The sequence below is a fragment of the Pempheris klunzingeri genome, chromosome 15 (assembly GCF_042242105.1).
Source record: "Pempheris klunzingeri isolate RE-2024b chromosome 15, fPemKlu1.hap1, whole genome shotgun sequence".
In the NCBI taxonomy this organism is placed as follows: Eukaryota; Metazoa; Chordata; class Actinopteri; order Acropomatiformes; family Pempheridae; genus Pempheris; species Pempheris klunzingeri.
Genome location: NC_092026.1, coordinates 23,160,579 through 23,183,781, shown reverse-complemented (window position 1 = coordinate 23,183,781; position 23,203 = coordinate 23,160,579). Strand labels below are relative to the sequence as shown.

The 23,203-nt window shown below is 42.7% G+C and overlaps 2 protein-coding genes across 3 annotated transcripts; one reads left to right on the top strand and one right to left on the bottom strand.

The window, feature by feature from the left end:
- The first annotated feature begins 414 nt into the window (after positions 1–414).
- On the top strand, positions 415–11,491 carry cnpy1 (canopy FGF signaling regulator 1). Of its 2 annotated transcripts, none has more exons than XM_070845349.1 (6): positions 415–552; positions 1,403–1,505; positions 1,744–1,859; positions 9,115–9,327; positions 10,347–10,443; positions 11,085–11,491. In XM_070845349.1, the coding sequence occupies exons 2-6, from the start codon at positions 1,412–1,414 to the stop codon at positions 11,123–11,125; spliced, it is 561 nt and encodes a 186-aa protein (XP_070701450.1). In that variant the 5' UTR covers positions 415–552; positions 1,403–1,411; the 3' UTR covers positions 11,126–11,491. The 2 variants fall into 2 exon arrangements, with proteins under 2 accessions (XP_070701450.1, XP_070701449.1); XM_070845348.1 differs by having other exon boundaries at positions 1,744–1,886.
- Positions 11,492–20,274: 8,783 nt separating this feature from the next.
- LOC139213992 (homeobox protein engrailed-1-B-like) lies at positions 20,275–23,203 on the bottom strand. Its single transcript, XM_070844724.1, has 2 exons — positions 22,726–23,203; positions 20,275–20,591 (listed from the first exon to the last, which is right to left on the bottom strand). The coding sequence occupies exons 1-2, from the start codon at positions 23,201–23,203 to the stop codon at positions 20,275–20,277; spliced, it is 795 nt and encodes a 264-aa protein (XP_070700825.1).

Here is a 23,203-nt window from a genome sequence, read left to right as displayed (position 1 = left end):
CCTGTGTCATCACACGCCAGACAGCAGTCATCCTGCCGGCCTGTGATTGGTCTGTGGTCTTGAAGTCTGGAACCTGATTGGTCCACCAGGCCGACGTGTGACTGAACGTGGCTGCAGCACAGCCGGGCACGTTCAGATCCCAGGTTTTACCGTTTAGGGTGTCAAGTGAGAAGGATCCAGGTGGAGTGAGGGCGGAAGTGACGTAAAGCGCCTTCAGTATTACACCACAAATCGTCTTGTTTTGGAGAATACGATAAAAACATTGCAAGAAAACAATTTATACTCACTTCTTTCTAAAATCACTTCCTACTTGTAAACTGCCACCTCAATCCCGTGTGATATTGCTAGTAGTTGATTTTAGAATATTTTACTTTGAAAGATATGACCGGAAATGTAAAACTTGTACTGTAGTAACACCTGTCAGTGCTGATGAGAGATCAGTAAGTTGTGCTCTGATACTAAACGTGTACCAAAGGGGCTCATGAGCACTCAGCCTTGTGGTCCGAGCAGAGAGTCCGAACCAGTCGCTGTGGAGCTTGTTCTGCTCGACAGGTAAGACGAGCTGTCCGCTAGCCGGACTACCAGACCTCGCTGCGAAATATAGTGATTTAATGTGGCCTTCAGTACTGGCCAACGACCGCTGAGGCAAAAACAGAATGTGATATATATTACGGTTCGAAGTGAGTCAGCGTACAATTCGGCATGTGTCCAGGACACTGAGCAGCCCGGAACAGAGTAGAACTGAGTCCATTAGTTCTGTGGTGCACCTGTCTCATGGACAGAGGACACAGGAGGAGGATACAGGAGGGAAACATGGAGAGAGTGTTCCGTGTCTTTCCCACACGTTCATGTGTCAAGTGTTCAATGGATAAAGTAGTTTTGGCTCAACTGTCAGGCAGATGCTAGTGTCCATGACAGTGTCACTGTGTTCATGTGAGGAAGGAGGATCTCATATCATCCATCCATCATCTATACCGCTCGTCCTTCAGGGTCGATCCCAGCTGACTGTGGGCGAGAGGGATCTAATATAAGTCAGCAAGTTACAGCAAAGCCTTGAGCAAACACTCAGGGGCGAGGCTCTTAAAGTTGAAAGTGGTTCTGGAGCTTTTAGTCAGTCTTTGTGTGGAAAGTTACAGATACACACAGAGTAGTTCTCCATGCTATATTCCTCACAATGCAAATATAAAGTAAATAATAAATAAATGATAGTGACTTATTACCCAGCACATGTTCTGGTTGATAATTCAAATAAATGGAAAAGGGTCATATTAATGAAAGTAATTTTCTCTGTTGTTAATTGAGACCTCTAAGCACATAAAGATGTGATATTAGACTTGAGTTTGTGCTGCTGTCTTTTCAGACTGTCCTTATTCAGTAACTGTCTGCCTGTCTGTCCTGTTAGGTTATCAGTATGGCCTTTTGGATTATTCAGATGACTGTGATGGTGCTGTCTGTGTTTGTCAGCAGCACTCAGGGGAAGAGAGACGAGCTGCTCTACTGTTCTGGTAAGTCACCAGTGTTCTGACTGGATGTGTTGTGATCCCATCTTCTGACTGTTATCATACCTATAAATGTGTGTTCACAGTATAGATATGACAATAGGAAACCAAAAAAGTTACACAAATAAATATAAACTGTATACATATACAGTTTATTGTATATAAACTGTATGTATTGTACATTCCTGACAATGAGCTGTAGCTTGTCTTGTTGTAATCACTGAGGTTTACCTGTGTTTCCCAGCATGCATGGCAATTGCGGATGAACTGAACTACTCAATCAGTCAGGTGGACCCAAAGAAAACCATTAACATCAGCGGGTTTAGACTCAACGCTGATGGAAGCACGACAGACAGAAAGGTACAGCATACTAATACTGATGTACAGGTGAATATGCCCTCTCCTTACCACTCATCTGTCCTCGTTAGATGTGAGTAGAATAAGTGAGTAATATGTAGTCAAGCAGTGTTGTTCAGACCTGGCAGTAACAAGTGTTCTTTGTGATCTTTGTGAACACATTCCTCCAATCCGATGAGATACCCCCTGTATGAATGATATGTTATATGTGAGTGTAGTCTGATGATCTTTGTCAAGTCTATGAAGTCATGGTGATGTCAGCAGACTACTTATTCATGACAAAGCCTGTGTAACAGACTGTGAGTGTGGAGGCTGAAACAGGTGGGTGGCTAACAGGCTGGCAGGGTCTAATGAAAAATGCCATATTGTTGCTTTGTGGGAAATATCGGATATGGTGCTGGAGCTTGAAAAGTCCAAACACTAAACATTTGTTTAACGTGGGTTTCAGTTTCGAGCACGATGGTAATTTCAGTCCTCCCAATCATAGTATTTGGATCAGTATTTCTGTGCACCCAAGACATTTCCTTATTTTAAAAAAACAATCTGGACACCCTCCATAGTCTACGGGCCTGTCTGTTATGAGGTGGCCAGAAAAGGCTGGGTTAAAAGACAGCACAGAAACACACACACACACACACACACACACACTACTCACAAAAAGTTAGGGATATTCGACTTTCAGGTGAAATTTATGGAAAATGTAAAAAGTTAATGCTACAGTGATATTATATCATGAAAATAGGGCATTTAAGTAGAAGCATGCACTGGTGATTTCTTCATCTTGTGCAAAAAGTACTGAGACACTGAACAGTTGGACATGTGCATTCAAAAGTTCACCTGGAAAGGTTAGAATGCATTTTAGGTTCATCCTGAAATTTCACCTGAAAGCTGAATATCCCTGACTTTTTTTTGTGTGTGTGTGTGTGTGTGTGTGTGTGTGTGTGTGTGTGCATGTTGCTCAGATGAACACTTAAATCACACATCAGGTCTTGAACTGAAGATGAACTAAATATTCAAGTTCAAAATCTTTACTGTCATTGTCTAATTCGTTGAGAATGGAAATGGAGAAAAAATGGCGTAACAACGATCAGTGAAAACCAAAATCACCACAGAGGGCCGGATTCAAAATCACACCGAAAATCTAAATTGAAATCACCGGCTGATCCAACTTGAGTGAACGTCATCACAGAAACTCATAATGTGACTAAGTGGTGTGTATGGCCCCCACGTGCCTGTTTGCACTCCCAACAACATCTGGGCTCCTGATGAGACGGTGGATGGTGTCCTGGGGGAGCTCCTCCAAGAACTGGATCAGGGCATCAGTGAGCTCCTGGACAGTCTGTGACGCTACTTGGTGGCGTCGGATGCACGGATACATAACATCCCAGAGGGTCTCAATTTGATTCAGGTCTGGGGAACATGAGGGCAAGTCAATGGCATCAATGCCTTCGTCATCCAGGACCTGCCTACACACTCTGGCCACATGAGGCCGGGCATCGTCCTGCACCAGGAGGACCCCAAGGCCCACTGCACCTGATAATGGCTCTGAGGATTTCATCCCAGTACCTAAAAGCAGTCAGGGTAGAGTTGGCTAGCACGTGGAGGTCTGTGCGGCCCTCCAAGGATATGCCTCCCCAGACCACCATTGACCCACCTTCAAACCAGCCATGTTGGATGATGTTGCAGGCAGGATAACGTTCACCATGGCATCTCCGGACTCTTTCATGTCTGTCACATGTGCCCAGTGAGAGCACTGCTGCTTCATGCCCTTCTAAGGCCCTGTCCAGCTCTCCTTGTGTAGCACACTTGCACATCTCCTGGTATCTCCTCCATGCTGTTGAGACTGTGCTGAGAGACACAGCAACCTGAATGGGCAACAGGTACCACCTCATGCTACCAGTAGTGACAAGGACACTAGCAAAATAGAGAATCAGTCAGGAAGGATGAGGAGAGAACAACTGTTTGTGGCCACCACCTGTAAAACCATTCCCTTTTTGGGGGGGTTGTCTTGCTGTTGCCTCTCCAGTGCACCTGTTGTCACTTTCTTTTGCACCAAAACAGGTGAAACTGATTCACAATTGCTCATACTTCCTAACTGGACAGACTGACAACACCTCATTTGCAAATTGAGTACTATTATGAGGGATCATTAGAATTGGAGAGACCAACTGTAATATTAGTTGTGTTGAGCTATTTATATTGTTCTTGTTTAAATTGTTCAATTGAACACAGCTGAAAGTTTGTAAATTTTGCTAAAATATCTAATGTGCAATGGGGGTTAAATAAGTTTGAGTGCAACAGTATATATAATATGTATTTATATATAAAATCACATTTGAACTCATGGTGAATACTGCAGTTATGTCGTCCAGATAGAAGATCCAAACAGAAGTGTCCTTCATGGTGCTAATAATCTATATCTATATGCTACCTACTCTTCTTTTGCCCCCTGTGGTCCTGCTTAGATTTTATTTCCCCCCCCCAGCTGTGTGTTTGTGTGTAAGTGCCTCTGTCTGAGACCCTTGGTGTTCAGTCTTTTACCTCCTCTACAAACACTTTGCTGTTTATTTAAATGACAAATGCAACAGTTCTGGAACCAAATGTACAAGAACAAATATCAGTTCATGTTAATTACTGTCTTTCTAGGGTCCCTGTTTTAATTCTATTTTTAATATTTCTAACATTGTTGTGCAACTTGGCAACTGACACCTTACTCCATGATTTGTGTGAAAAAATACATTTCCCCGTATTGGTCTAAAGTGTCTTCTCCAGCTCTCTGGTGTACAGACACCAAGTTTTTTGAATGCATTACTACAGCCCAGATCCATGTTTGGGTTGTTATCATGCTATAGTCACCAGACCACGATAGTGTGGTTTCTCCAGAGATGAGCTCCTCCTCTACCCTTAGCTGACACTAACCTCCACCTGTTGCATTGTTTGGTCAATCAAATGTTACTGAGCCACAGAAGAAGCCAAACCTTGATCCCATGCCCTCCCGGCTCCCTCCTTTTCAGCAGCTTTTGACCTAGTGTGAATCGGAGAGGGAGGGATGTCACTGCTTAGATGCCATCACTGAGGAGGATTTGCAGGTTTTAAGGCTCTGCTCTTTGGCCTCCTCACAGTAGGACTTCCTGGGGGCATGGGGCTGCTCTGTGGCACAAAAGTTAAACCTGCCTGCTGCAACAATGACACATTTAAGGCCTCCAAAGACATTGAACTTAGTTGGAGCAGCGAGCTGATCTCATAGTGATCGGTGGGAAGTCATGCATTGAGAATGAGGGGATGCACAATGGCACACTGACACAGTGACACATAATATCATGGCCCAGAGATGTGACTGGATGAGGTGACATGCAGTTTAATGATTTCTTTTAAATCCATTTTCTTTCTTTGGTGTTCTTAAAGGAATAGTTGACCATTCTGAGAAATGCACTTATTTGCTTTCTAAGAGTGAGATGAAAGGATTTATAATAATCTCATGTCTGTGTTAACTGCAGAGCTTGAACAGAATACAGTTTGTTTAGGATTAGAGAAAAAGAGGGAAAGAATGAGAGAAAACCTGTTCACCCTTTGGATGCACTCCAAAGTTCAAAAAACTACCTGCCAACACTCTAAAGCTCATCAGCACATGTTTCTTTTATCTGCACACAGGAGTACAGTACACTGGAGTCTCTTGCTGTTGTGTGGGATGCTGTATCGGGTAGGTTTTGGTCTCTGCATGAGGCTACCCAACTTGACAACCTCACTGTGACAAGTTTCCAGGAAGCAGCACATTCTGTCAAGAAATAGTTACAGAAGTCCCTAAAAACCGAAGCTTGAGTTATTTTTTACTTCTGGTTATGAAAGAATTAAACACATGAGACACAACATCTTGAGTGATGAGCTGTAGAGGTGCTTGTAGATGTATTTTTGAATTTGGGATGGTGTACAGAGGCTCATGCTGTTCTTTGAGATCCCAAGGCACAGCAACAAGGGCTTGATCCCTCACTGACTTCCCACTGAGAAATAGTTCCAGCATGTAGCTCCCTCTAAAACTACATTTCCCCCCCTTTGACAGAGCCAGGCTAGCAGTTTCTCCACGTTTCAAGTCTTCATGCTAAGTTAAGCGACCCACGTCCTGACTCCGGATTGATATTGATGTTCTCATTTGACTCATGTAAGCACCCAGGTTTATTTCCCCAAACCGTGCCCTATTGCATTCAAGCTCAGGGCCAGGCCCCACCAGCTCTCTCCTATTTTCCAAATTGCAAACATTAACTAGCTCTAGGCTATGATTTAATGATATTCTGAGGATGCATATCATTTACAGGCAGAATTGCCTGCTAATTACAAACGGCTTCAGTATCTCTCTTGTCATGATGAAGTGGCATTGTTATACTTGTAAAAAGATAATAACAATAATAATAATAACAATAATGACAATGACTGATGATAATAATAATAATAATAATCTTATTAGTATAATAATAATAATAATAATAATTTATGGGTCTTCATTGGCCCACATCACCAGGACAATGAAATTGAAAGGGCCCTGTCCACAGTGGTGCAATAATGGCTCCCTGTCCAATGGGAATTGAATGGAGGATAGCATCCCTGAGAAGCCTATTCTCTGTCCCAACCGGTCGCTTCCCCCTACCAACACCACCACCACCAACCCCCCTGCCCCATTCTTCAAACAACGCTGTGACTGACAGCTCCCTTTCACAAGGCTCCGACTGGCAAGGAAGGGGTTTAATTCCAAACCATTTTGTTGCATGGCATGATAATGACTCAGACCCAAGCACACAGGCTGAGATGGACCGACGTGGTTTTATTGTCAGGAGGGGGAAAGGAGTTTTTCTTTTTTAGTAGGGTTTGCATTAGATTGAGGATTTAGTCGGAATTTAAATTTCAAACTCAATTTTATGAAATGCGTATATGATGGAAAACACATTTCGGCCCCCAGTTCTTATATTGTTAGATCATAAGAGCTTAGACAATAAAAATATAACTATAACTTCCCCTTTACATTAACCTGATAGATGGAGTACATGCTGTCATGTATATCCAACACTATATAAAATAAAATTAGCTTCAGCTTGGGCAGCTGCAACATGTAAATGCTACTTACATGATAATGCATAAATAATAATAGATGATAATAATATTGAACATTTGTAATTTATTTTTACAGAAAAAGACACTGGCGACCCAGTCAGAAATGAAATAAAAACAATGACGATATTACAAATCAATTGCCCAACAAAAGTAGTTTAGTAATGCTATCTCTTGCATTTAATTTACCCAATGTCATGACCTCGGAAGTATTACTTTGACAAAATAAACTGTGAAAATGTGAAAATTATGAATACAAATAATGGCCACTAAGCCATCTCCATGACAAGTGAAGCTCCATATGCTGACAAAGACAATAAGGTGTGGTTGAAAGCTTAAGTAAAAGTCAGTAAGCAGACCTTGAGGAGTAGAGAAGATTGGTCAATCATCAGAAAATCACTCACAAACAATTGTTTGAGTAGCTTAATAGTACAAGTAACTTCTTGTGCAAAAAGAATTAGCTGCTTCTTTTTTAATGACGGGAAACAAAATATTTTGAATATCAACACATTTAAATGTCGACATGAGCTTAATGACATTGTGACCGTAATTTTGAAGAATTTTCTGGCATTTTTAGACTAAATGTAATGTCCCCTTCAGTAGATAATGAAAATAAGCACATCATAGCCCACAAATATGCAAGATATAAAAACTAATTTCACTCATTCAGTGAATGAAATGTCACCACTGGTGTCAAAGCCATCACAAGCACATTTTGATTGATAGGTGAACCTCATCATTATTGGCCCGGGTGCCCTGTATCCCTCGGTGCTCGCCCTCTAACCTTTGGCCCTGTGCTGTAACACGTTCTGTTTACCGCCCAACTTCCTTCCTCCTCAGCACAACAGCGTTGTCAAGCTCAAGGGATCTTCTGCTGAACGAATCAGAAGTCAAAGAGTTGGGGGAGATTGATTAGTGACTTGCTTGTTACTGTGCAGGAACTAAATCTGGCATATTTGCATGATGTGTACATGGTGGAGAGGAATGAGCATCGTCCCTTCATAAATAAACACACTGCCATGCAGAGGAAGAAGCAGAAGAACAGAGAATGCAAAGGAAGGATTTGAACAGATGGCAGAGAGGCCCTTTGTCATTCAGTGACATCTCAAATCGAATAGTGTGTGTGTGTCTGTCTGTGTGTGTGTGTGTGTGTGTGTGTGTGTGTGTGTAATGTAAAGGGAATACAGCCTATTCTAAAAGCAGGTCATGGAATAGTATATCTACATTGTTACAACATCATGCTGCAAAATACTCCCTGTGCCTTTCACCCCAACACACCCACCCCCACCCTGCCACCTTTTGACCAAAGAAGACAAGGAAGATTTCCTCCTTTGATCATTGGAGGATGGAGGGGGGATAAATGGGCAGAGAAGAAGGCGCAAAAGCGGGGGCTAAGAAGATGAGCTGTTTACCCTGCACTTGGCTTCTGTTGAGGCCTCCTACTTCTCCCATCTCCCCCACCAACCCTACCGCTCTTGGGAAACCAACCCCTCCCTTTTTCCAGCCCACTCTGAGGTGTATAGAACCCGTCACCCTTTTCATTATCCCATCCTCAGGCCCTCACCCCCTGGGCGTTACCTCTGTCACCCAAGCTCCTTCATGGGATGGTTGGAGCAGGGCGCTGCACCTGTCATGACCTGTCTAGACACCACCGCCTCACTGTTTGTCCTCAGAGGGGAAAGAGGGCAGTGACGGTTTAGATGGAGAGGTGGAAAGGGTATACACAGGTTAAAAGTCAAAGTTGGAGGGTGAGGTATGCTAGTGAGGACGGAGAAAACAGCGGAAACAAGAGGTCACCCTGCTGACCCACACTACAGCCGTGTGATGTAACACAGCAGACACCGGGACAACCCATGCTCTGAGGAGGACGGACACATCACAGTGGTTTATAATGAGGCTTTTCTTTTCCTCACTATAAGCACTGACACAGGTCAGATTTGTGTGAAATGTGTATTTTTAACATATTTTATTTCCAGCTTGGTCTACATGTGTTTAATCAATGTTCAGAGGCATGCATTTAATTTAGTATAGGAGACACTGGATTACTAAGAGGAATGTCACATGATGAAAGATGTAGAGCCTAACGTTGGTACACTCGTGTCATCAAACGGCCTGTGTGTGACCTCCTTGTTCTCCTCCCCTCTGTTGCTTGTGTGGCCAGGTACCTCTTGCTCGCTCAGAGACTTACCTCAGTGAGCTCCTTGATGATGTGTGCAACAGCATGAGTGACTACGCCCTCCACGTGGATCCCGACACACAGCACAAACAGTACATGAGGTTTGCTCCCAGGGGCAGTGGGGCCACCGGGGACTTCCCTGACTTTAAAAACTTCCATTTTGATGGACCCGAGATACAGAACGCCCTGAAATTCGCAGTGAGTGCAAAACTACGTGCTAATTAAACTGTAGAAATGATTGTATTTGGGAAATAATTTAGGGACGTGTGGGTTGGAGGCATGTGCAGACCAGGACCAACTTAATCCATGGCTGAGTTTGTGTGTGAAGTCTGCTAGACATGTGAGTTTCTACGTTTAAAAGAAATGTCTTTTCTTGGTCCTGTACTTGTTCTGTATGTGTGATGTTTTAATATATTCTAATATAATGGCCGCCCATACAAAAGAGGTTTCCAAATAACCTCTTTAAATTGAATCGTTGCATAAATAAAATGGATAAATAAAAATCCTGTTAGGATCAGGACAATAGAGTGAAACTGTGGAAAAAGTCATGTAGAAAAGAAGAGAACCAGTTTATTGTTTCATCTCAAAGGCTTTCATTTGTGTTTTGTGCCTCTTTTCATCATCTTAATTATATTTGCTTGTGTGCCATGCTATACACCTTGTAGGTCTGGTTTTTACAAACAGACCTGCAAATGTCAATATTTCAAAGCCCAAGTAAATGTAAATAATTATGAGCTGCAGTCAAAATGGGATTCAGGATCCAAACCTGATTCTGCTGCTCAGTTCATGTGATACATTGGAGCTAAAATATATATCCATATTCTTGCTTTTACAAATTGTTAGGTTCCTCTTCGATAAAAAGAAATACAAATTCTCACCAGAACTACTTGCTGAAATCACTCAAATAAGAATCCAATCAGAACAAGGATCACAGGCTGAACAGAATATCAAGCAGCCAGCGAAGCAGAGCAGTTGTGGCAGAGCAGTGTGACCATCGAGTTGTCAAAATGGCTGAACAGTTTGGCAGACAGGGGAAACATGGCCACCGCCCTGCAAACGGCATGCCCACCATTGTGCAGAAAGACACAATGTGTGTGTGTGTGTGTGTGTGTGTGCGCGCGCGCGTGTGTGTGTGTGTGTTGTATATACATAGCCGAGCCATCTCAGCTGTTTCCCCCAGACCAAGTCTTTCTTCTGCGCTTGTGTTTTGCTCTCAGTGTGAAAGCATCGTGGAGGAGCTGGAGGATGAGATCATCTCTCTGTTCAGCCAGGACATAGAGCATGTGCACAAGGAGTTATGCAACAGAGTCTCAGGTACCGCAGCTTGTTTTCCATTCATCTTCCCCCTCCTCTCACAACCGATACCTAGATCAGAGCAAAGGCTTGGCATTCTAGAGTAAGGCTAGAGAAACGAATGGAGAATATAGCCTAATAAACTCATCCAAAGATCGTGTTTGGTGGTATTAAAGTTGCTAAATTACTTCTCGTACTTTGTTGTAGAAAAATCTGTTTTCTCTTTGCTTGTTTCTGCATCTCAGTGTTTTCATGGAAACTGATGTATCCCACTTGTACTTGACTTTGTCCAATGTAGTCATCAATGTATTTGATCGTGCCTGTTGTTGTCTGGCTTCCTTAAGTAACAGCAGAGATGAGAAAGAGGCCATTTTGTCAGAATGTCTGAACCAGTTGAAAGACAGAGCAGATGTACTACTGTTCTAATCAGTGTTGACTTTAAGGAAAAACACTGTTACACTGAGACATTTCTATAGCATACAAACTGCTTCATGTTGGGCCCCATCACAAGAAACTTGTTAATTAACAGCAAACAAAATCATTTTTTTGAGTCATGAATCAACAAAACCCAACACAATAAGAGTATGTTACATTTTCATTGATCTATTCATTCATGTAGGTGCCTGATTAACATCTCATGTTTTGTCTCTTTTTGATTTCAGATTACTGTAAAGAAAACAGTCACACAAATGAGGAGTTATAGTGTTGTTTTATATTTTCAGTGGACAAAGATGGGACCAGGTTTGTGGATTACAAAAAAAAGACGCCTGTAACAAAATCTGTTGACAAATCCTTTGAAATAAATAAAAGAACAAATTTCTCAAAACCATATTTTCACATTAGCTTTTGTCTGAGGCTTGAAATCAATGCTCCTGCACGCCGCTCACTGATGTCACACCAGAGTATTGTTTTGTCAGCTGCTGGTTCTTATGGCTTTCTGAGCACTGACTGACTATAATCAACTGGCCGCTGAGCATGAATGAGCATAGTACAAACACAAAGTGCTGTGTTTGTACAGTGTGAATTTATAGCTTCAAGAAAAACAATTGAAATGTAAATTTTTTTTACATTGTACTGCAAAAATTAAAATTAAAAACGTTTGCTGGTTCCAGATTCTCCAAATGGCCTGCTTGTCTCAGCGTTCTATCACAGGAAACAGAGTTTCTTTGGCTTTTTGGCCATTACTGAAACAAAAAACAAGATGTTGAAGCCTTTTAATGGGGCTCTGGTCCATAGGCATGCTGCACTGTTATCTGACTGATGAGAAATGATCAATTAATTAGAATTTTTAAAAATGATAAATTAATTTATGACACATTTGATCGTTAGTTGCTGCCTTAATTCTACACTGATTATACAAGTGTGTTTAGTTCACATCAATGTGTGTTATTTCATGGTTTATCAATATAGTAAGAGCATCATTTGTGGATCCAAACATGTAATCTCTTTGTTACCGTCTTTGTTGTGAATGTCTACAAAAAGGTCCATACAGGAGGGAATGTAGGGAAACCAAAGGGTTCAATGAGTTCAGTGCTGTGCTTTATTCTGTGTATGACAAGCTGCTGTAGATAAGTGTCTTCTCATACATACTAGCAGGTGTCCAGATATTAGAATTGTCTGATTGGACCAGACATAGCAGCAGCTGGTTGGTGATTGGCCAGAGTGCTGTGCATTGATATGCTAAGGGGAAGCATGTTTAGTGGCAGGGACTGCATCATACTTAGGCTCCTCACAACATATTCAGTTATTACTCTTATAAAAGAGTTGGTGTGTAAGAAGATTAGGTCAAGGTGGATGGGAACATGTTGGATTGAGGGTGTGTTGCATAACGTGCACCTTCCATCACCACTGAGCAGCCAAATTAACTCTATGGCTGCTACTAATGGGTAAAACTATTTTGAAAAACATAAAGGCCTTTGGAATCAGTGACACTCCGTCCAGTGTACTTTGCTTTTGTGTAAATATACTTAATTTTGACATTGACGTAAAGTGCCTGTGATGGTGTGTAACAGAAATCAGTCCTTCTGGTGTCTGACAGAGGCTTTATTATTATTATTATTATTATTATCATCATTAGAATGAATGGACCACCACACAATTAAAATGTTAAATAAGACATTACTATTGAGTTGATAGGATGAACTAGACTACTGTGGGACATGGCTTGTATTTCATATTTCAGGAATACATTGCAATATGAAGCCATTACATGAAATCCACACCCAGTACCACTCTGGAATCCCAAGGATGTGTCCTAATCAAAGCTAAAGATGTAATGCAATGGTAGACATATCAATACTGTTAGTGTCAAGTTGTCTCGGCCAGTCTGCATTTCCTAACGTGGGACATTTCCTCTTGAAATGTAGGACGCTGAAAAGAAAAACTAAATCAGGAAATGGTGTTTATCCCTCCTTCCAAGTTCCAAAGACTTGCAGAATCAATGCCAAAGTTCACTGAAGCTGTTCTGCCAGCACATGGGGGGCCTTATGTTTGTTTTTCCTATAAATATATATATGGAACTCAGTTTAACAACTGAAATGGTGGCAGCAGTTCAGAAGTAGAGCGGGTCATCTACCAATCAGGAGGTGGATACTTTTAGACTTTTAGGCAAAGTACCTTTACACCATCTTATAATATTCATTGTACTGCATATATGAATGAAGTCTTATGAAGCCTTTGGTGTCTCCAGAGCTATTCTTCAGACAAAGTAGTGCCACTTGAGTGGGGGTGAAAACGATAAGTTTGAAATTGGAAAAACAAATGTGGGACTGTAGAGTTAGAAAGAAGTGAGCTCACCAGACCTTTGTAGTCTGCTGCTTATCTCTGCTGCAGGCTGCGTTAGCTGCTTCTAGCATAAGACATCTGCATCTCTGACCAAATTGTCTGTGAAAAAAAAAGATGAGATTATCCAGCATGTTAAAGGAGTGACGTACTGATGTAACCTTAACCATACTGGGTATTGGCTGCCATATATTATAGAAAGCACACATTTAAAAACATTGGTACTGATTGTAAAAAGAAAAATCAAAAACTGATTCCAGGTTTGTAGGGTCGTCCACTTTTGACATTCTTAATATGATTAGGTTGAAACACATCCGCTGGTGGAAATGTTCTTTGGGAATTAGTATTATGGAGCTCAGTCTGTTCGTCACCAACATTGAACAATGATTCACTCATAGATTAGTGCTAGATAGATTATTGCACTTGCAAAGACTGAGTATCATTTAGAATGATGTGTAAAAAAGCTTCTGTGGGACTTGATATGTTCCTGCTGAGTGTTCAGTGTGAGTTGTATCACTTTGATATGACCTGATCTTTGTATTTGATCTGCAGAGGGTAGCAGGTTGTTTTAAGGAGTGTGTGTGCTATGAAAGCTACCAGCAGGGGTCTGAGGGGCCGCCCTCCACTGCTGCTGTTTGCTGAAAGAAATCTAACAAAGTCTAGCTAGTTATCTAGTTAGTCCTAGTTAAAGGGAAATTATAGTTTCATACAACCTGGGTCTTATGTTTGTGGTTTGTCTGTGATTTGTGTCTGCTGTTCATGGCTGAGATCTGTGAACAGACAGATGAGTAAAAGAGAAAGCAGTCAAACTTCTGGAGAAGAGAAACCCTATTTGTTTGTTGAAGACAGTTCACAGAACTGCCTCCTGCTTCACCTTTGAGCTGCTGAACTTGCTGTGGTTGTGTGAACAGTTTCCTGAACACTGAGCGTTTTTCATACAAATGAAGCGGCTGAGATGATCAGAGCAAAGTGTCAGACTTCTTTTCTTGGCTCTGCAGATTTCCCTGCTATTATTATGGACTGATGGACAAAATTCTGAAAATAAAACCCAAGTTGTAATACAATGGAATTCTCCTCGAACTAGAGCTGCTGGTGCGTCTGCTGATCTTCAATGACCTCCCAATGTTGTTTTTGTCAATGAGTGAAAAGTCATTTGGATACAGATCAATATTTAGATCTTGACTTGAGTTCTTGCTATTATACTTTGATTCATTTGCTCTGCCATCTTAGATGACGTCCTCTAAGAAGGCTACATGTGAAAACACTTTGCTTAGTTGGTGTTTTATTCGCTCATAAAAAGACATCAGAAGAGTCTCTCTTTCAGCAGTCTACAGGTGAGTTTAGGGAAAGTTAGAGTTAAAAAAGGTGAATGTTTGCAGATTAGAAATAAAGTCTACATGTCCATCAACCCCTCTGTACTTTGCCTCTCTGCATCAACGGCACACTGTTTTGCTCATTTTGACAATGAGCTTTGGCCTGGGACATAAATAATGAGGTATGGGTGTAACTCCTGGGCTATCAACTAATCACATTCTTCTGCCTTCTCTTTTTTTTTTTGGAGAAATATTTGAAGAATGAACTAATCCTAGTCTGAACATTGATAATTGAGAAGAGCACCATTTTTAAGGAAATGAGGTAAATGATGCATAATGGGTATCAAAAGCAGAATATATGCCACAGCTACTCTATCAGCTGCTTTAAGACATGTATTCATGAAGCTTACAGTGTCTGAGAGGATTATGACAGAGGTATGACTGCTTGATAATTTAACCTCAGCTGTTGTTTTTCTGAGCCTCAGCATTCACTTGCTGAATAGAAACCCCTTTGAGACAAAGTCTGATATTGTATTCTTGTATCCTTCTACTCTTATAGCAGAAAGTTTGGTCACTGAGCTGCAGCATTAACTTGTATTTTAACAAGATTAAAATATATTTATCCTGGAGATTAGCATAGCTAAGTCTCCCTCTTTTTTTGGCTTTTGGGGTGGCTGCAGCAGGCTTTGATCAGCGTAGCACGGCGAGGCCCAGGCTTGGCCCGGCCATCCAAGGCCTGGGTGTGAAATTGGTCTGATGTCATCCCCCATTCTCCACCTTCACCAGCTTTTAGCAGCTGTAATTATATTTCCGCCACAAAGCCCCCGTCCCCCTCATTCCATATTCCAACTTTGACTAGGAAGCATTCAGAAAACTATGGCTAAATTACTCAGTGGGGGAAGGGGGACTGGATGGGCTGTCTATTGTCTGATGGAGACATAGGGGACATCAATACTTTGTGATATGTACTTTTCTTTTCTTTGCTCCTCTGCCCTTTGCCTCTGCCTGGTAGAGAGGTTAGGTTTATGACAAGGAGATGGATGAACTTTTGGTAAGTACGATGTTTTTATCTTTCCCCCCTTGATGCTCTGCTTTTAGCCAGAAAACAACAGAACCTGTTCATGCAACATAACCACAGACAGATGAAGCAACATTTGACCAGTGTTCCAATAAGCAAACGAGACACTTGTGCTTGATTTTACTGTCATTGCTCTCTTGACCAGTGAAGACGACTGTAGGTATGATCAGGATGTCACAGCAGGGTTTGTGTGGTGTTGCTGGTCGGCTGTTGTTGCTATGTTTTTACTCTTTTCCAAATGATGCCTTCTGAGCATAGACAATCTAATCTGAACCCCAGTGCTGGTGAAGACTATGAGATGCAGTTGAAAGCTCTGGACCTTGAGCTGAGACTATTTTCTTACACAAAGACTTCTAAAGAAAAGCCAGGACATGACTTCACTGATTTCCATGTAGCTTAAAGCAGAAAAAAGGAAAGTGCTCAGACTGTGACTGTAGTTTCTAACAGCAGTCTGGAACTATGTGCAAACAGGTTTAGAGAATAAGTTTCATTGAAAGAGAATTTATGAGATTAAAAAGAAAGAATAGTTGAATCTGAATCTTTTCAACCCACTAAAGTGGAAACCACATCCTAGAATATTCAGTGGAAATGCAGGAAGTAGTGTGGTGTGCCCTTTATGTAGGGAGGCAGGAAGTAAAACACAAATTGAGGGGCCAGTGTGCTTGTCCCCCCCCCCCCAATACACACCTTCCTCGTGTAGAAATTGGACGAGCTACATTCTTTGTAACTTTTCAAACTGTACAATCTGACAAACACCTGGTTTACACAGTGACTGACCAGTCAGAGGGCTGAAGAGCAGGATTTTCATGTGAACAACCAGGTGCAGCAAACTGAATTCTTTTTAGGGAGGAAAGTGTGCATATAAATATTCTTTCACAAGCTATGAATTCTTTATTTTTTTAAAAAGCTTTTACGATTGGAACAAATTCTAGAAACACGTTTTAACAATGTGACTGATGAAAACAAGTTGTCCCGTGTAGCTGGGATGGTTTGGAACAGTCCCTGCTCTCCACAGTGGGACCCAGAGAGGAAAAAGACGTCCATTTCTTACCATTTCTTGGCTGTACTGTTGTCATCTGCTGCTTTTTGCATGGACACCCACAGCATTTTGACCTTCATCCAGGTTCTCTCCCCCCTCCCCTTCCTCCTCATCCACCCTCCAACACCCCCAACCCTTTCGACTGACAGCCCCACACTGTGCATAGAAACCCAGCTCGCAGATTTTTTCTCCTTTCCTCGCCCAAGTCAAGAGTAGCTCAGCTCATCAAGTCAGGAACCGTTGGGCGTTACTTCCACATACAAGCCAGCTAAGAAAGGAAATGCAGATGAGGGCTCCTGCTGCCATTCAGAGCCCAGGTCAATGCTGCTGCCGCTGCCAATGGACCAGTCACAAGACAGCTCTCTGGCTTTTTGGTGATGAAACGGTTTCTGTCTATATTCCTTACTCCCTCTCTTTTTCTTTTTTTTTTTTGTTTCTCCACCGCGCTCAGATGTTCAGGTAAAACACACAGAAATGACTAGATGTGTGAGAGCAACACTGTTGGTGGACTTATTTGGCTTCTAGTCGTGGGGAGGAGGAGGTGTTTGGGGTTTGCAGATAATTTAGACTTAACAGCTTTTAGCTTTCATGGAGTTCTGAGACACACTTTTCTAGTGTGACTTGACAAACTGTTTGGTGCAATGAAGTGAATCTAAAGTAATGAATTATTGTATGAATAGTACATATTCAAAAAGGAGGACTGAATAACCTCTAGACGTACTATAAAAATAGCATCATTTGTTTGGTACTTGCTTGTTTCCTGGTGCCTGACTTGTAAATAATCTAGTTTCACTGTCTGACAGTCACAATGACTTTCAAATCAGTTTATGTGGGAGATAAATGATTGGTGTGGTTAAGGTACGCTAGACCAAAAGTCTGTTCTCATTTGTGTTGTAGAATTGTCTGTTTTTGAAAACATGTATTTGTACATTGTCGCTGCATTTGGGAACAATTGATGAACCTGATCTCAGCTTATTATTATCAGCTAGCCCTATCAGCTGATTCCTCAGTGATCACTTCTGTTCTCATTTCAAAGGGTGTTTCTTATTGTGTCGAGTCCAGCAGAACAATGCTCAGAGAAGGTTTCTGCTGCTTATCTAACTTTGAAGCTGCACATTGATGATGTGTGTTAACAAGTGTCCATGATCCTTTACACTCACAAGGTTGTTTTAAACACCATTCGACAATGTAGAAATTCATTGTTTCAAGAGTGCTGATTATCTCAATTCCAGACAAATCGACGAAGGCTTGTAGAGAACAGCAACAGTACTTTTATGGGTAGAAAACAATTCTAAATTACACATCAACAAGATAAATGTAAAAGACAAATGAGCCCTGTACTTATGCTGACAATTACAAAGCAAACTGAACTGACTGCTTTGCAGGAATATAGCACCTTCTAGTACCTTCATTCCTGTGTGACACATGAAGCAGAAAGGCAGAAGGATTTTCAGCGGGCTAATCTAAGGTGGTGTTGGAAAGTCATGGACATTTGACTCCAGGGCCGCTGCAGATGCTGTTAGGTGTCACCCAGATGAATTGCCAAGCATGAACGCTCTTGTGGCACTAAAACCAGGTGGTTACACACAATATGTTGAACTCTTTGGGTCACAACTGGCCGCTCCAACACAGTGAATGTGTAATAATCCTTCTCAGCTGCTCAGGCGCCGCTTCCCTCTAGTTTGCCACAGGTACGTGTGATCTGTAGGATCTGTGATCTCCATTCACTGCCAGCGGAAAAAGAATTCCCTTTTTTCCAGAATGTATAAATTAATTTCTGCTTCCTGCCCCTGACCCACATATCTGACCCTCTAATACCTTTCAACAATTTTCAGCCTACAGTTTCTCAGACCTCAAACAGCTCGTGCTTTCAAAATATCCAGATTGAACTGTGGCACTGGTTTTCAAATGCCTTTTTGAGCATCGAAATATTTTTATCTCATAACTTGATGATGCACATTTTCATTCTGCTTTATTTAGTTAGGTCTGTCAAACATTTGACTGAATACACTTCTGGTATATTTAATGTACACTTTGTCATAAAAATGTATTAACTGTTTGGTTGTGATGTTTTTTCACCAAAGTTATGAGTTATAAAATAAATGGATCCTTGGAAACGTCAGAAATGAGCCTTTTTAATGTCCTTTTTAAAAGTGTTTTGAAATGAAGGTTAAATGTAAAATCTGATCACAGCTGCAGGTAACGTTGAGGATGACATATCACTGCCCAGACATCCCGCCAGAATATCGAAATAAAATCACTTTTACAATCCACATCACACTTAAATACTAAATATTTGGCTCTGTAGAACATTTGTACTCCAGTTTATTTCAGCTTATAAAATAAAATCATTCTCTGAAAACTTGCCTCGTCGTCTTTTATTTACCATCACACCGTTATGATATAAATTATTTACATATAGGATCATATAAAAGACATTAGTTGGGGGGGGGGGGGTAGCTGAACGTGATCAGTATTTTATCTTTAAAAATCCATGATAGAAAACACAGCTGCTCTGTATTCATCACACTGTAAATACTTTGTTTTATTTACATCAGTTTTAAGGCAGAAGCTTTTCCAGGTTTGTAACTGAATGTAAGTAAAACCCGTGAAAACATTCACCGCATCGTAAGACCCCGGTTTGGTTTGGATCACGTCACGGAGACCCGGCAGCCCCGCAGTCCCGTTCCCACATGGCTTTAGATGTTCCCATAAATAAGGACAGGAAGGAGAAACAGCAGCTAGGTCCATGCTGTCCAACGTGTTGGTCGGGACTGAGTGAGTGCCCCCCCCCCCCACCCACCCCGGGTCTGGCTCTGGGGCAACACGTCCAGTGTTTTTAGGCCAAAGGTTTACGTTTAGGAAAAAATCCAGAGTGCTGGTAATTTAAATGGACATCTTTTCAAGTACAAAATGAAGAATTATAATTATAAAAAAAATAAAATAACATAAAAAAGGAAGAAAACAAAAGGAAGCCGAGCTTTAATCCCACATGTCAGGAGCCTCTTGGCGCCCTTCAAGGCCGAAGAATGAAGCACCTGCAGGCCGACAGCCCGCGGAGGGAGAGCGGGGCAACAGCAACACGACCGTCTCCTCCACCCTCAGCCCCCAGGGTGCAGCACGACCAATCTTTGGATTTCAGCATAGAGTTTTTAGAAGTCAGGAGTTCTCAGCTGGGCTGCAGAGTGCGTGACGGACACGTGGTCAGTGAGGGTCCAGTCTGCTGCTCAGGTCCGACCTGGACTTGTTCTGGACCCGGTAAGCGTCACGTACACGTCAGAGGAGCGGGTCCTCGTGTGACTCCAGCTTTCTGAGATACTGGGAGCTGGTGTCAGACCGTCCGAGGGCCCCCAGCAGGGCCCAGGGGCTCTGACTTGGCAACATGGTGTCGATGTGAGCGGGGGTGTCCTGTGATGGAGCAGGTAACTGACTACTGAACGCAGCACCATGTTTGACAGTGACCACAGCCCTGGACACACACACACACACACACACACACACACACACACACACATTTTTTCACAAATAAAATGTCACAATATATGTGTCTCTGGTTGAGTTAAATATAAATGCTGGTACTGAAGTGATTTTATTGCATGGATCAGACCCCCCCACGGTCCCCTCCGGTCCCTGGGCCTCAGCTAGTCGCTGTCCGACTTGCCGTCCTTGGCCGTGGAGTGGTTGTACAGTCCCTGCGCCATCAGGTGCAGCGCCAGAGAGTTCTTGTCCCCGGAGCTTTTCTTGATCTTGGCTCGTTTGTTCTGAAACCAGATTTTGATCTGGGACTCGTTGAGGCCGAGCTCCTGGGCCAGACTCTGCCTCCGCTGCTCCGTCAGATAGCGGCTGCTCTGGAACTCCGCCTTTAAGCGGTGGAGCTGCTCCGTGGTGAAGGCTGTCCGGGGCCGCTTGTCCTCCTTACTGGGGGCCGGAGCTTTCTTTGGTTTGCGGGATCTGGGCCCTGGGGTGTGGGTGACAGAGGAGGAATACATTAGTCAAACTGGAACACAGATGAGCTATAAAGAATAACACCAGTGTGTGTGTGTGTGTGTGTGTGTGTGTGTGTGTGTGCCACCCGAGGGAAGGAAATACCTGACAGGTACATCAGGTTTAATGGTGGTGACACACTGATCTATCTATCTATCTATCTATCTATCTATCTATCTATCTATCTATCTATCTATCTATCTATCTATCTATCTATCTATCTATCTATCTATCTATCAGCTTTATTTATTTGATTTAATTTAATTTAATTCCACATACCCGGTTCTGAAGTGTTGTACTGATTATTCTGCTGGGCTCTGTCTGTCTGTCTGTCTGTCTGTCTGTCTCTCTGTCTGACTGTCTGTCTGTCTGTCTGTCCCTCATCAACACAGCTGCTCATATATCTTTTTCTGCTACTTTTTCTTTTTTTGCTGCATTTGTAAGCATTTATTGTGGCCAAATAATAGAAGGGGGGGTGTGGGATGGGGGGGTGGGGGGGTTGCCAGAAGAGTGAAATATTCAGATATTCACTTTTAATTCCCAGAACAAGTGAGGGGCTGAGTGGATGTTGTGGAGGAGCCATGAGGCCGCTCGGTGGCTGCGGCTCCTCCAGCTCTGCTGCAGCGCACTTTACTGAGAGCGGGAGGAGGAGCGTGCAGCTGGGGGTGGGCTTAGGTTATGATGGAGGATGGGGGAGTTAGGCGCCTCTTTCCTTCCCTATTACCCTGTGACCTTAGGTAATCCATTTTTAAAAGTTGTGTCCTAAAAAGGACGATAACACGTTGTGTTTCTGTCACGTCTCTAAATATTTGGGCCTCTGTCAGTCCATCACAGTTCACTTCTAGTGGAAACACACCACAGTGGGTGCTCGAGCTCTGCTGAGCTGAGGTGTACTAAAGGAAGTACAGCTAAAGTGAACAATGAACTATCTGTACAGACTCTGATCTCAGTCCAACCTGCTGCTCTGTCACTCTCCATCTAACCTTGGCCTGGCTTCTCTGGAGTGTGGAGACGCGCTGCGGCCTCTCTGACGCCTCTCGGGGCCTTTTGTGGGGCTCAGCTCGGGCCTGGACCTCGATGGAAACTTTTCAATGTTTCCATCCAACATTAAAAAAAAGACATTTCTCACTGTGCTTTCTTCTTCGATAGATCTCTAAGCCTTCTCCTCCGCCCGGCCGCTGCTCGGTGTTTAGCACCAATAGAAAACTCTTAGTGGGATTCTAAATGATGACAAAGGAAAAGTCCAAGTGCACCATGCTTCCACTTGGAAAACAACCTCAGCCCACAACACAACTTTCACTTTCCTCATCGAAATGGAATCAGACACATTTCCACGCAGAGAAAAAGCAGCATCATTAAAAACAATCAAAGAAAAGCATTTAAGCTGCTGTGTGCTGGGGGGGGCTTTCAAAAGGACTGGATGATACAGTCACATAGAAATGTTGTTAAAATGCCTTTTTATTATTTAGCAAGGGGGTAAAAAAAAAAAAGAGTCCACTTGTTCAGCATTTCACATCGAATCGTTCTTTTTCTGGGACATTTTTGGAGCCCATTGTCAAGAAATATGCTAATGGCAGATATCAACAAAGAAGACTGGGGAACAATGGCGTTAAAGTTGGTTTTACTCCTCCACATTTTGGAAATGTCCTCACGACTGATATTTCATTTCAACTTTATTTTCACATGATTATTCTGCGTCGTCTCATTAATCTAAATCCAAAATTCAGATTGAATTTCATCCAAAGCACCTCATAGTTTCTCCTCTGCATTTAAAGTAGTTCATTTTCTCTCAAATATGCTGATGTCTGGTCTAAAAATCTCGTTTTTGGAGGGAAGAAATAAAGAAGATATTAGATATTATTAGAATTGTATATTTAGGTTTTGGTGCTGATGCAATAATTGGTTTGTCAGTTGTTAAGTGGTGTCTGTTGGACTGGGGGTGTCAGAGAATCTAATGTTTTCAGCTTAAAACGAACGAAGAGGCTGTTTTGTGAAATGATCGATCCTAAGTGCCCCCCACCACCACCACCACCAGCCCTGTCTTTTTTTTTTTTTATTTAAATAAATGTGCTGTATTAAAAGTGCTCCAGCAGTATTTTCCCACCAACCTGAGGACGGACGGTCGGAGTAGCGGGTACAATAAACCCAGGCTGGCCACAGCATCGGCTTGGCCGTGGGGGCCGAGCTGGCCTGGGGGCCGCGGCGGCTCTTCACAGCTACATCAGCGGCTGTTGGATCGGGCCTCCCAGCCTCAGTGTCCGGGTCCTGCTCATCGGATGCTCCCGTGTCCCCCTCCCTGTCCTCGCCTCCTGGTCCACTGTGCTCCGGGTTGCCAGTTTTGGAGGACTTTCTCCCCGTCAGCTCCTCTCTTCTTAAAATCACTCTCACACCGTCTCCCTCCCGGACCGAAGTCCCGTCCTTCCTCTTTTGGCCGAAGTCCGGTCTCAAGATGTTGTCGATGTAAAAGTTGGTGACCCTGTGGGACTGCTGGTTGCCATGTGGCTGGAGGAGAGGGCGCACGGCCCGGTTGGACTCCTCTCTGGAGTCCCGTGGGCGCTGTGGGTCTCGTCGTGCGTTTTCTTCCAT

What these genes read in the sequence shown, in the direction of transcription:
- cnpy1 (XM_070845348.1), top strand. Translation starts at nt 1,412, where the DNA reads ATGGCCTTTTGGATTATTCAGATGACTGTGATGGTGCTGTCTGTGTTT. An exon ending in CGAGCTGCTCTACTGTTCTG is followed by an intron (nt 1,506 to 1,743) that starts GTAAGTCACCAG and finishes TGTGTTTCCCAG; the next exon opens with CATGCATGGCAATTGCGGAT. An exon ending in ATACTAATACTGATGTACAG is followed by an intron (nt 1,887 to 9,114) that starts GTGAATATGCCC and finishes TTGTGTGGCCAG; the next exon opens with GTACCTCTTGCTCGCTCAGA.
- LOC139213992 (XM_070844724.1), bottom strand. Translation starts at nt 23,203, where the DNA reads ATGGAAGAAAACGCACGACGAGACCCACAGCGCCCACGGGACTCCAGA. An exon ending in CTCCGACCGTCCGTCCTCAG is followed by an intron (nt 20,592 to 22,725) that starts GTTGGTGGGAAA and finishes CCCACACCCCAG; the next exon opens with GGCCCAGATCCCGCAAACCA.